We start from the raw sequence: 13,678 nt of genomic DNA, 5'->3' as shown, positions 1-13,678 counted from the left end.
TGCCCAAGTAACAAGCCTTTGAGAGCCCAGTTTTTTGTAGTGGTCAACATTTTTTTCTAAAACTGATGCAATCAGTCACTGGTAACAGTTACTGTTTTAACCTGGTTTGTATATTACAGAGTGTCTCACCCCCCAACCATAATTTTTCCACTTCACAACTGGGAACCCAAAGATGAACCTACAAAAGAAGAAGAAGTTGGTCCTTTAGTAGAACACATCTATGAGGTAAAAATGACATTGTTGACTCAGGACCTCACGCTGCCCCCACTGAATTCCTGACAAGTTTGGTTTATTGTCTTTATCTGTAGCTAGATAACGCCACAAATGTAAATACTCTGACTTTAGCACATGACCCAAATTTAATCTGGGAATTCACAACCCCATTATCTGTTCATGTGAGTGGAGGAGATACCAGTTTATGCTAGGAGTTTGTCTTAGATATTTAAGGGATTTATAAACATTTTGGGTGTTTGACAAGAATTAAAAACAGTCCTTAAAAGTTCCTTATAATCAATGTTAAATATCTTCACAGTAGAAGCTGTGCATGCTGTGCACTGGAAAAAATGTTTTCTTTGACATTTAGCTAACTGAAAAAATAATGTAGACATGCATGTAATTTGTTACATCAGAAAATTTTCTGTTGAAAATAACTCTTTAACGTTTGAAGTACACAAATTTTTACCTTCTATCTTTGTTGGATTTTTCCTATGGATGATTCGTCAATTAAAAGAGTTCAGCTTAGAAAAAGGGTATTGTGTGAACTACATGGAATAGAAGCCATCCTTAGAATCTGATGGATGGCCTTTATTCTAGAGGGTAAAACAGAGGGCTTCACATATGGTTATAATTCACAAACTTGCACTCAAGAAAACATAAGCAACTGAGCTTAATCAGCAGTGTAAGATTACAATTTGCATGACATACTAAAGTGTAGTGAATACAACTGTAAAATACAAATTATCATTTGTGAATTCCTCGTCTTAACATATTTCTCTAAACTGAAAAATACTTAACAAATCATCCTGTCTCAAGCATTTGGGTTGTTTGTGAAACTGTATTTGTGAGTTCAAATATATTAAAATAATTACAGTGATCAGTTACAGTTACTAAGGAAACCACTTACATGGTTTATATCAGAAAAGCATAAAAAAGACCAAGCCGTCTCCCAGAAGATGTGAGATTGAAAGGCTTTTCATTTAGTTGTAACTGAAGGTCATCAGTCACAAACATTCTGCAAATTTTTTTTAAAAAAAGGAGGTTCTCACATCTCTACAAACTTAGTGTAAAGTCAATGGTGTTAAGCTTTTTTAACTCTTCATGTTCAGTGACAACACATATCCAGACTCCTGTTGTCATCAGTTATTTTCAAACTGTAAACTGATATAAGGAAACTATTTTAATAGCCTAGATTTGAAAACTTTTCTTATTTCTATCTTTGCTCATTTTCCCCAGAAAAAAATAACATCCTGGGATATTAATTTAGGAAAAGTAGTTCCTTTACTTTTTTTGAGTAAATTTAGATTGAAAGTGTTGAAAATACAGTTCTTAACCAAAGAAGCTAGTTAAAGTTCTGCTCTACCTTCTTGTGCCCTGTAATGTGATTTGTATGTATTCTGAAGTTTTGATTACTGTTTTCAAGTATGATCTGTTATGTTTCATTGTTCATATTTCGATGGGGTTTATTTGCTAGTGGTTTTGGGTTGAGATTTTTTTTTTCTTTTTTAGATAATTTAAACTCTTCATATGTAGGAAAAAATGGGAAAGGTTATGGATTTCTTGAATACAGACTCAGACAAAAGACTGTTCTCTCAGATTTTCCATTGGCTTTGTGACTAATGTGGAGAGGTTCTTCTCTCCAACCTGCCACAGATTCTCTATCAATAAAATTATATTAATAATCTATACATCCTTCCCTAAATACTTTAAGGTTGTGTCCACTAAGAATTTTAAGATATCTGAATGGTTGTTGCAGTGTTTTTTATTGTTATTTACTTCCTTGAAAAGTACTGATCATATTTCTTCAACAGCTGCACAATATAGGACCAAGTGCCATCAACAATACAGTTCTCCACGTTGGTTGGCCTGTGTCCAGTAGAGAAGAATTTCTTCTTTATATTCTTCACATTCAGACACATGGACCATTGAACTGTCAAACAAGCTCTCCTATTAATACAATGCAAATAAAAGTAAGTATTTTATTTCCATCCTTTTCTGCATTTTGATTGGGTTTTTTTCCCTACAATTCACAATGGATGGAACTTTCTTAGGAATTTTTAACAGTCCAAGATCATTTTCCTGGGTAAGAAGCAAGATATAGATAGTCTATAACATTTCTAATGCGAGTGTTGTGTTGCTCGGTACATATTTGGCTTCTTTACTCTTTTGACATAAAGGGTGTGCTCAGTACTGCTGTTGATGATGATTATAACAGAGATTTTAAAAAGGGCCCTGTCCCAATACCAGCCACTGAGGAACACCACACATCACCTGTCTCCAACTGGACATTAAGCCATTGACCACAATTCCTTGTGGAATGTGATCACAGCCCATTCATGATCCTCTGAGTGCTCTGTCAAATCTATGTCTTTCCAGCACATAAACCAGGATGTCATCTGGAACTGTGACAGATGCTTTGTCTAGGTGCAAGTAGATTAAGTCAGCTGTTCTTCCCTTATCCCCCAACACTGTGACCCCACCACAGAGGGCCACCATATGTGTCAGGCACAATTTGCCTTTAGTGAAGCCATATTGCCTCCTCGTTTAATATGTGCCTAAGCACAGTTTCCAGAAAGATCTGCCCCATGACTGAGCTTGGCACAGAAGCGAAACTGACTGGTCTGTAGTTTTGCAGGTTTTCCTTTTTCACCATTTTTAGAAAAGGGAGTTTCCTCTTTTCCAGTCAGTAAGACTGCCACAGCTTTTCAGATACGGATAGTGGCATAGCCAGTTCAGCTGCCAGTTCCCTCAGGTCCAAGAGATGCACCTCATCAAGTCTCATGGACATGTGAACCTCCAGATGCTTTAGATGTTCTTAAACCTGACATTCTACAGCAGGCAGTTCTTAATTCTCCCTCCTGTGATTTGGGCAGTGTGCCTGGAGTGTTTGCCAGTGAAAATTGAGGCAAAAAAGTCATTGAGTACCTCAGCCTTCTCTGCATCCTGGGTAACCAGGTCTCTTGTTTCCTTCTGGAGAAAACTTTTATTTTCCCTTATCTTCGTTTGAGTATCCATAGAAGCTTTTCATATTGTTTTTAACATCCCTGGCCACATTTAATTTTCTTAGGGTTTTGGTTTTTCCTAATCTGATCCCTGGCTGCTTGGACAATTTTCTGCTTTAAGATCTATGTTTGTGATGGCAGATCCCCTCAAAAAGAGCTTGGTTTGGCTCAGAGTCAGAAGATTAGGCAAAACACAGCTCTGCTATTATCCCATCAACAATAAGGTATCCAATTTATTAAGCATGATGGATTCCAGACATTTCTGGAGTAAACAACAACACTTCTCATGTTTAAGCAGCAGCCTGTTAAACATCTTTTAGGGAGACCTGAATTACAAGTGCTAAAAATGCTCTACATCTTTTGCATATCAGAAGGGGTTTGAGTTCAGTATATTCAATGAAAGGGGAGACAACTTTTTTTGTGATGAGGAGTGTTCACAACCTAAGGAGCTACAAGTCAAGTCTTTAACTTAAACAGACAGAACTACAGTACGTACTTTAAAAGACTAAAGAAAAATTGATGTCTACCAAATACAGTATGGCTAGAGTTTTGTGTTTCACCCAGGAGACCAAAGGGGCATTGGAACTCCACTTTTATTTAGTTTCTTTAGAGAAAGAAAAAGCAAATGAGTGATAGGAAACAGAAGATAGAAAGTGTCTGTCCATTTTATACCCAAAGTACAGCAAGATTTGAGACAGGGATTTTTTTCTACATATCTTTTCTACCTAATTTTCACCCATTTTTCAAAAGTGGTGAGGAAGAAGAAGCTAAGGTGCTGCATTTGTACTTGCAAGCCTAGCTTTTCAAACTCATTGATCAGATCAGATTGCAAGTACATGAAAAGGAGTTCAGCATCCTCCCACCCTAGTCACTGTATTCTGTTTGAGATTGAATTAAGAAGCTGTCTAGAATACTGCCACAGTTCTTGCTGACATTATCAAGCAATGTATATTTTTATTTATTTTATTTTTAGTCTGCTCCTCCTTCTCCTACTTGAGAATGATTGCATCTGTTACATAAAAAGACTAAATTCTTGTGAAGCTTGTGAGAAATTTTCCGTAGTAATGGTCCATCTGTTGTGACAGAATATGGCTTTAGATGCAGTCATTATGGCAAGAAGTTAAATATCCTTTCCTTATTTCAGTTTTTCAAAGCATTGAACAGCATGAATACACAAATCAGGTTTCAAATATGTAATGCTTATCTTTTACTTCAGATGGCAACAGAAAGCAGAGACACACTCCTTCAAGTTTTGTATAAACAACAAGATGCTTAGCACAAATTTCCAAATAAGGCTAAAGACATTAAATGCCTGACTTATCTTGAGTATCTGAACCTACCTCTCTTAGGGCACCAAGACGTTTCCCCTTTGCAATTACTCAGATTGTTCTATTTCAATCAAAGCAGTATATTCCTCCCCACTGCTGATTTTCTTGTCTTGTAAAAAGGTTTTCTTTGAGCATTGTTGTCTAGTCCACAAAGTCACACATGGGAATACTTTGTTTAGGGACTTTTCTGTAGCTTATCTTTCTGTGAAGGCAATGAGGGATGGGAAAGGATGATAAAATTATGAATCTTGAAAAAAGTGTAAAAAGGAGCAAAAGTACTTATCAAAGATAGAGAATGAATTCCAGTGCAGAAGAACTCAGTACACTAGGACACTTCGATCTAGAAAAGAGTGACCATCCACAAATATGATCCTCAAAATGAGTAGTGGCAGGAAGAGCGTGGGTGTGGATTGACTGTTCTCTGCCTCTTCCTGCACAAGAACTGGGACATCTAATGAAGCCTGGATAGACAGATTCAAAACAAGCAAAAGGAAGTGATGGTTCATGGTGGCAGATCTCAGGTATCTGGAACATGTGGCCAAAAGGAAGCAGTCAGGGTTAAAAGTTTACAGGATTCTAAGAGGAAAGTAAACAAATTCCCAAAAGAGAAGGTCATTGAAGATTAGTAAATTAACAAAAACTTCATATAGATAAGGAAGTCCCTGATCTGAAAACATTTGGAAGCTGAAAATTATTAGGAGACTGTTTTGTATGCATGCCCCATTCTTACTTCCTTCTTATTCTTCCTAAAGGCAGCTGTGATGAGAAGAGGGCCCAGTTAGATTGCCTTCTGGCTTGAGAACATATTCCTGATGTTTTTTTTTCTCACAGACTGATGGCAAAAAGCATTTTTATGAAACTCGTATCTATAAATGCCACTGTGGTAGAATACACAAACACACATGGCACATTCTCCATAGCTGAGCACTGCAGTACCACGAGTGAGGCATCTGTCAGGGAAGCAGTGAAATAGCAGCAAAAATCTACCACATGTATAAGGTACATCCAACATGAGTGGCAGGAGCTAACCCCTTCCAGAAGCACTGTCTCCTCATGCTGCAAAACTTACTACTGTGTTTAGGGCTTGGTCTTGGGACAAAGTAATACCATCCAATGCATTGCTCTTGAATGGTCACCAACCTCTCTTGTATAATTTTGTGTATAATTTAGTAATAGAATATATTATATATAATATTGATGATAATATACATAAATATGCAGAATAGAATGGAATGGAATGGAATGGGATAGAATAGAATAGAATAGAATAGAATAGAATAGAATAGAATAGAATAGAATAGAATAGAATAGAATAGAATAGAATAGAATATGTAATCTTTGTGTAAAAAAGTCCTCTTCCAGAACATTTCTGATGGAGTTACACAATACAACAAAGGCCTGGCTAGAAAATGAGAAAAGCAAAACAGGGTTTTGAAATGAGAAGTGAGGAACTGGAGAGGTCTGGAAACCTGCTCAAAGTAATAATGCTCAGGAGAAGAAAGCTGTTGTAATGCAGTTAGGAAAAATGGTATGACCCAAAAAATGTACCCCTGAAAATGTAGAATTGTAAGTTTCTTTCCGTTATCTTGTTCTCCCCAGTTCCCCTTATTGGTTGTGTAAATTCCTCCACCCCTTTCCCCCTGTCTTCAAAAAGGACTGCTTATCAATATCTCTTGCTCTTTCCCTCCTGCAACCTCACCCTGAAGGATCCCAAGAAATAAAGCTGTAACTGCCATCTCAGCAAAGGGACAGAGCTAATTTTTAGGTTCTTTGACAAGCTAAACTATCTCCCCTGTCTCCCTAGCTGCTGCGGGGTGGACAGTAGTGGCAGAGAGGCAGGGGACTTTAGAAATTATAGCAGAAAGCAGTACAGTTTTCCATGGCAGGGAAACTGAGACAGTCCACTGTAGTTAAAGGGAGAGAGATCTTCTAAGATAAAGTATTGTGTGCTAAATATGTGGCATATAAAATAGCTACAGAGACAGATTGTACAGTTGAGCAATTCCATGTGACCAGCTCAAGAGGAATAAAATAGTATCTTTAACCTGGACATCTAGGCCACTGGACAAATTCTGCTTTTAAATGGTTGCAGTAGACACGTGTTTTCCCTTAACTGCAAAGGGCTGTTTTCGAACCTTTGCTGAAACAATTCACTACTAAGATGCTAACACTCTAGGATCTATGAAAAAAGAAAAATCTTCTAGTATTCAAATTGATCTACATATATATCCATTGTGATAATATATTGAGGGCTTCTTTGCAGGCATTTTACTATATTGTGCGTTTTTCTTTAATTTGTCATCATTAAAGAAGTCTATATGCTGGTGGAAGAATTCTGGAAGGAGAGTTTGCATGTTACCACATTGAGAGGGAGATATTTACTAGCTACTTACAGGCTCCCTTATTGCAAATAAACAATGCTAACCTCATGAAACAACAGAAAAAAAAAAAAAAGGAAAAAAGAGGATTCTTTTATTTTTCATGGGTTTTCAACACTTAATGAATTATATTTTCTTTCCCTTTGCAGAATGCTTTTGACTGAAGATCTCAGGCAATGTCAGATGTTTATGTTCTTTTTATAGCATTAAAATTTTAATCAGATAAATGACACAAATTTTGCAAATCTAGTACTACACAGCATTAGTGTGTGGAAGGTTTTGTGTGTTTATTGCTATTCTCTTCCCTTTAATGCTACAACATTTATTAAAATTACAAACATTTTCTTTAGGATTTTGTTTAAGATATTTTGTGTTTAGAGGTTAAAGGGACTGATAAGAAGTATCTGATGCAGTGCTTTATAATTTGATGTCCTTAAGGAATAGCTGTGGCTATATTTAGTTGAGTTCCTGTTGAGATCTTACAGTAAACTTCCATGTATATTTTGATTTCACATGATTGGATTGTTATGAATTAAAATGTATCTTTCCATGTATATTTTGATTTTACATGATTGTATTATTATGAATTAAAATGTATCTTTCCTTCTGCAGCAGTTGGCTCTAGGAGTTATTTAAGGCTTCATAAAAGAATCCATTAATGCCCTGTATAGAAATTAAAGACAAACTGCCAACAAAAAGTAGTTTTCAATTGGAGAACAAAAATCTGTAAATACAAAGCTGAAGAGAATGCATTTTAATCTGAGATTAAAAATGAATAAGCTGTTGCATTATACAAAGTTGATCTGTTAGCAAAACAAATCTGTAACATATTTTTTATATGATCAAAAATTGTGTTGCTTGAAGTCAGACTTCCTTATTTTTCTAAAACTGATAAAATCATTAGATTTCATTAGGCAGATTCTGATCTGAACTAATGACTAAACTACTGTGCAACAACTCTGAATTTATCTTGTTATCTCAATCAGAATTTACTCCTGAGAGTCTAACAGAATTAAGTAAAGCAACAAAATTACATCAGTAAAAAGTGGAGAAAAATGTCTGCTGTAATTCCTATGACTGCACAATATTTTGCTGTGCTATTACTCACCATGCTCCTAGCTGAAGACAGTGTATTCTCATGATTGTGCTGTTCAATTGAAAAAACACTGTTAATCCAAACTTTAGCACCTCTGAGACAGGAAGAAATCTGTTACAATTGTTCTATGTGTATGTCATTTCCATTCCCATTTCTCTCTTTGCAGTTTGCTGTTCCACAAGACACTCCTGAACTTGCTGCTTTTTTATATAATTCCACAATTTCTCATTATATCAGGAGAAGAGATGTCACAGTGGCAGAACCTCACAGGAAAAACTCTGCAAAAATACTGGTGAGCTATCTAAAAGCTATGTATGGGGACTGTGCAGGGAAAGGTGAGACTCGCTACAGGCAAGGCAAATGGGACAATTACCATATTTTTAACAATCCAGACAATGCTGGAGCAATAGCAATGCTGTCTCTCCTAGGAAAATAGTTTTGATTGCACAGTCTCTGGTACCTGAGTATTTGGACTTGGCTGTATTTTCAGAAGTTTTTTTTTCACATCTGCATTCAAAGTGCCATCCTTAGCATATTTCAGCACCGTAGGGGTCAGCTGCCCTTGGCTAAAGGAAACATGCAAATTCAGTGACCTTGAAATCAGTCAAGGGATTCACACAGTCAGTGCTTTCAATCTATTTTTATGAACCTTGGGCAGAGTTTCTTTCATGCTGTCCAGTCTCTTGTTAAGCTGTTTACTGTAAACTCGTGCGTGAATTCCTTGACCTCACTAGAATTTGGAAGCAAAGAGCCTCACAAACTAAGTCTTCTGGAGTAATAGAATAATTATTGCTTCTGAAAGTTAATTTGGCAATTTTTATAACAGGAAGAGAGAATCTGAAAGTAATGAAAACTTTAACATTATTAAGAACAAAATCACAGATCAACCCATTTTAAACAATAATCACAGTTGGTTTCTGTGCCATTCATTCATCAATCCAGTACCCTAGGAAGAATCTGATTCCACCAGGTCAGAATGAAAGGACTTTCAAAAACATGCCAGTCAATATCACAGAACACTTAGTGCATTCTTCGGTGATATCTTAATTTTCAGTCATCTTTCTGAGTGACTAGGCTCATAGGCTGCCAACATAAAAATGACTGCAGCAACTGGAAGTGGTTAACAAAGTTCTGAAGTATGCAGTGTGTCTGCAATTTAAAATATTAAGCAGAGAATTTTCAGCAGATTGATGTAGGTGGATCAAACATATTTAGTGGGGTACTCAGTAATATGAAATTGGCACGTTGATGAGCAATCTTCTAGCAAAATATGCTTTTGATTAGTACAAATTAGGATAGGATTGGATGCAGAGCTTAGCACTGGTTATGTAGCAAGGCTTTTCCAGGGTGAGCATGAAAAAGCACTGTCATTAGTTCAGTTAGAAGGTCTCCCAATTCTGGGTGCCTTCAGCATTAGTTACTGCTGATGCATATTTTTTTAAAATTTATTTTACACATTCGAAGTATATATGGAAAATAAATATTGTGCTGGAAAACACTGATTGGACAAAGATCATTTTTTGTTAAAAAGTGAAATATTTTGTGGAAATTTTAAGTTATTTTCATTTTCATCAAAGCATTTTCACAGAGAGACAAAATGTTCTGAGAACCTCTTATTCTATTTATACTGCTGATTAAACATTTGGTTTCTTTTCCATTAGTTCCAATGTTACATTGTTCTGAAAATCACTACAGGCTAAATGCATTACTAAGAAAAACAGAAGTATGTGCTCAGGTCCTAAAATGTCAGCCAAAAATAGACTTTTTTGCATACTAATGATTTATTTTGCTAATGTGTGTTTTGGCCCCTATGATTAATGAAAACAAGTCTTCTTCTTCCTGCAGATTAATAAATCTGTTTGGAGGATGTTTAAAGCCAAATAAACAGATACTTTAAAATATTCATTTTAAATAAAAAGTTTACAGTTGCAAGTTCCAGGGTTTACAATTTCATTTACAGGCAGATATAGAAAGCAGCAATTAAGCATACAGCTGCTTATCCTCCAATAAGACAGAGATTTGTGGGGAAAGCTGTCTATGAAGATACAGGATTCCTTAAGGGTGTTTTCAGATCTGTTACATGCATCATCATCTCATTTCCTGAAGATTGGGTATTGGTAGTGCATTCTCACTCTCACTAGGGAATATACTTACTTGTGAAAACTTAGCTTTTCTTCTGAGGTCACCAGGCCTTCTGTCATGGGAGGGATTCTCTGCCTTGTTATAAAAATAGGAAACAATTAAAACCTCAACCTTCCCCTGAGTAAAACAAAACTCTTCAGATAAAACCTATTTGTATATAGAGAATTTTTTATTTTTTTCCATAAACATTTCATCAATTTTATGAGATCTTTTTTCCTTTTTCTTCCCTAAACAACCACATCATTTCTGTGGTTACACCATGAGACTCCGCCCATTCCCTTCAGTGGCTCCCAGTAAGCTTTTAACCTTTAGTGTGACATTCTTCTGGCAAATTTAGGAGTATATAGTTTTGAGTTGCAGTGCTTGGCTTTTGCCTTCAGCCTTGTGTATGAGCCAAAATCACTGCTCATCAGAAATGTTTCATGGACAGTAAGTTTCAAGTAAAGCAACTAATGAATCTCAGCAAATGTTCTGGCTGCTATGATGTAAATATCAGTGGGAAAACCAGGAGAGTTAGAAAAGGGGAACAATTTAGGGATGTAAATAAACAATGCATAGAGAACGGGAAAAAAGTACTTAGCTCTTTAATGAAAACTTGATTTGTTTTTGCTTATATATAGCATTTGAAAATTATTTTGTTTGCAAAGCATAAGTATGATTTGCCTTTACTTTTTACTCAGAACTGTACAAATGTGAAGTGTGTCCTAATTTCATGTGCTGTGGGACAGTTGGAAAGAGGAAAGAGTGCTGCACTAAAAATCAGGTCCCGGCTCTGGGCACAAACATTCCTGGAGGTAATGCAAACATCTCTTTCTATACCCATATGAAAATAAATTTTATTTGACCAGATATTTTAAAATAAAAATTATTTAATTAAATGGGGCAAACATAAATACTTTCTGCTAACACTTTTTTTGAAGATAACATCACACTGGTTCCTGTCCAGGTATTTGGATGCTGCTTACTTTTTTTTTTTTTTGCTCACTTCTTCCCAAATTTATGTCCTGAATCCTACTTGAAGGTTACAAGATTATTTTTAAGTACCTTTCCTGGCTTTGTTTCTGCTTTTCTGGACTGGCCCAAATGTTCTGCATTAATAACCTTTTTCCCAATGGAAGACTTTTCTTGTAGCTAAACAGTGTATCATGTACACACTATGTCCTGCTTAAAAATTCATTCTCTGTTAATCTAGGGAAGAGTAGTATGCATCAAGCTCATATGATACATGACAGTAGTGACAATCTGTCTTACTACTAAAAGAAGGGACAGTGTAGACAATGGGAAAAAAAATAAAAATTCTCTTTGTAAATTCTTGCATTTCCAAATTCTGCTCTCAGAATTATATTCACACTGCATAAAGTGACCTGTTGTAGTAAGCACAGAGGAGAGCCACAAAGATGACTGGAAGAATCAAACACTTCTCCTGTGAGGAAAGGCTGAGAGAGCTGGAGTTGCTTGAAGAAGAGAAGGCTACAGGAAGAGCTTATAGCACCTTCCAGTACCTAAAGGGGTCTTCTGAGAAAGATGGGAACCAATCTTTTAGCATGTTGTGATAGGACAAGGGGTAATGGTTTTCAGCTAAAAGAAGATCTATTTAGATTAGATGCGAGAAAGAAGTTTTTCACAATGAGGGTGATGAAATGTTGGAACAGGTTGCCCAGAGAGGTTGCAGATGCCCCATCCCTGGAAACATTCAAGGTCAGATTGGACAGGGCTCTGAGCAGCCTGGACTAATTGAAGATGACCAGGCTTACGGCAGATGACTTTTAAAGTTCCCTTCCAACCCAAATTATTATATGATTTTATAAGGCAGAGGGATTTTACTGTGAGCTGTTACCTCACAGCTGGCTGTGTGTCTGTATTTACTGTGTAGTCGTCATACCCATAATACTGGAAATTACACTGCGAAATTTGTAATTCATTTTGCTGTTATTAAGAAATGCCTGCATCTCCTATCTTGATCAAGCTGATTTATTATCAGTTTCTTCCTCAAGGAATTTAGAATTTCCCAGTCTTTCTATCTGGAATTCAAGAACCTTCCTGTAGATGTGGGAGAAGAATTCTTTATATGCAGGGTACCTCTTACCCTAGCAAGAGAAGAATTGAGGATCTTCAGTTTACAGCTTTAAATTAAGCTCCTCACACCTTTTAAGTTAATTTCTCCCTTCACTCAAACATGAAAGCAGACAAAAGAAATTCATCCTCACTTGCTTTCCTGGAGAAATGAGAGCAGATAGGATAATACTTCCAGAAATTTAAATTCCAGCTCAGTAGCTAACCACCTTTGCTCCAAATCTATAATGGGTGCAAACTTTTGGGACATCGTTGGTCTCCCTTGACATACAGGACTAGGTCAGTGGTTGCTCAAAAGAATTACTTAAAGGGTTTTCTACCTATCTGTTAGGACATCAGGTCACATTGTGTTTCTTCTTCAAGAGCTGTTATAGGACCACTATGACTGAAGAGCACTTAAGTTCTGTCCTCACTATCTGGCCTTGCATGAAGAAAAGAGATTTCTGTCTCGCTCGGAGAGGCAGAAAGAGAGACAGAGAGACGATGTAACAAAGGACATCCTTTCAGATACTAAGTGAACTAATTCCTGATTTGTCAGTGCATTTTCTTTCTATGAACAACCAACCCCAAGAAACTTTAATGTCCTTCAGTTCCATTAACACAAATAACATGCTTTAAAGAGGAAGTGTATTTAATAAATCTTACATATGTCTAGATACTCTAGACTGTATGTACCTCATTTAGGTTTGCTGAGTGAGTCATCTGCTAGTGCAAAAAAAAAGGCAAGGTCTGGTTCAAATTTAAGCCCAAAAGCATGACAGCTTGGATGTCTCTTTGTCCTTTCAAATCTGGGGATTAGGATGGACATCATCTGGTGCAAGCTTTTGCAAAGGACAGAAAATACCAGTATGTAAACATCTCTACAGCTAAAGAAAAAACATACCTGTTGGGAAATAGAATGGGAATTTGATTACAGTTTTTTCCAATTTCATTAAGAGACTGCTGGACAAGCTGGTTCTCTGTTCATAACACACAGAGACGGGCATAGAGGCAGAAATATTATCCTTGACTGGAACAATGTGTGACAATTTTGAACACTGCAGTGGGCAAGCAATAACACAGAGGATCGTCATCATTTTCTTCACCAAGCAAAAGATAAAGCTCCTTTAGCTACCTTCCTTACTGGGAACTGAGCCTGATGTATTCCAGATCCAGTCAAGTCTTCCTCCTCATAATTCTACTAGTGAAATATAATTAACTCTGTAAGGGGCAAAAAGAAAGTCTTGTGAAAAAATCCTGTGCACAGACCTTTAGATTAAGTTTCTAGGCTATTTACAGCTATTTCAGTGGAAATTAGCCTCATTAGGATTTTCCTAAGTCTAGATTAGTATATATAAAGAAATATCTGTAAGAGATTAAAGTTAAACAAAATTAATGAGAAACAGTTTCCCTGAGTTTTTGGCTGTGACAGAAGATGTGTAACAATTGAAATAAACTAGCTAC

The 13,678-nt window shown here is 36.4% G+C and overlaps 1 protein-coding gene and 1 long non-coding RNA gene across 4 annotated transcripts in view; one reads left to right on the top strand and one right to left on the bottom strand.

The window, feature by feature from the left end:
- The window catches only part of ITGA8 (integrin subunit alpha 8), a 112,330-nt gene that overhangs the window by 74,199 nt on the left and 24,453 nt on the right, over positions 1 to 13,678 (top strand). For all 3 annotated transcript variants that reach the window (XM_086858877.1, XM_086858863.1, XM_086858870.1), the window contains 4 exons: positions 120 to 225; positions 2,028 to 2,186; positions 8,187 to 8,312; positions 10,843 to 10,956. In XM_086858877.1, the coding sequence (XP_086715003.1) occupies positions 120 to 225; positions 2,028 to 2,186; positions 8,187 to 8,312; positions 10,843 to 10,956 (505 nt within the window). The remainder of the gene's footprint in view (positions 1 to 119; positions 226 to 2,027; positions 2,187 to 8,186; positions 8,313 to 10,842; positions 10,957 to 13,678) is intronic.
- Positions 4,709 to 13,193, bottom strand: LOC147655915 (uncharacterized). Its single transcript, XR_015278352.1, has 4 exons — positions 13,119 to 13,193; positions 10,175 to 10,237; positions 8,033 to 8,071; positions 4,709 to 4,748 (listed from the first exon to the last, which is right to left on the bottom strand). It is a non-coding gene; the product is annotated as an uncharacterized LOC147655915 (long non-coding RNA).

This window comes from Cyanistes caeruleus, chromosome 1 (assembly GCF_971803275.1).
Source record: "Cyanistes caeruleus chromosome 1, bCyaCae1.hap1.1, whole genome shotgun sequence".
Classification (NCBI taxonomy): Eukaryota; Metazoa; Chordata; class Aves; order Passeriformes; family Paridae; genus Cyanistes; species Cyanistes caeruleus.
Note: the sequence above shows the minus strand (reverse complement) of the source record. Positions and strands in the feature narration are given on the sequence as shown.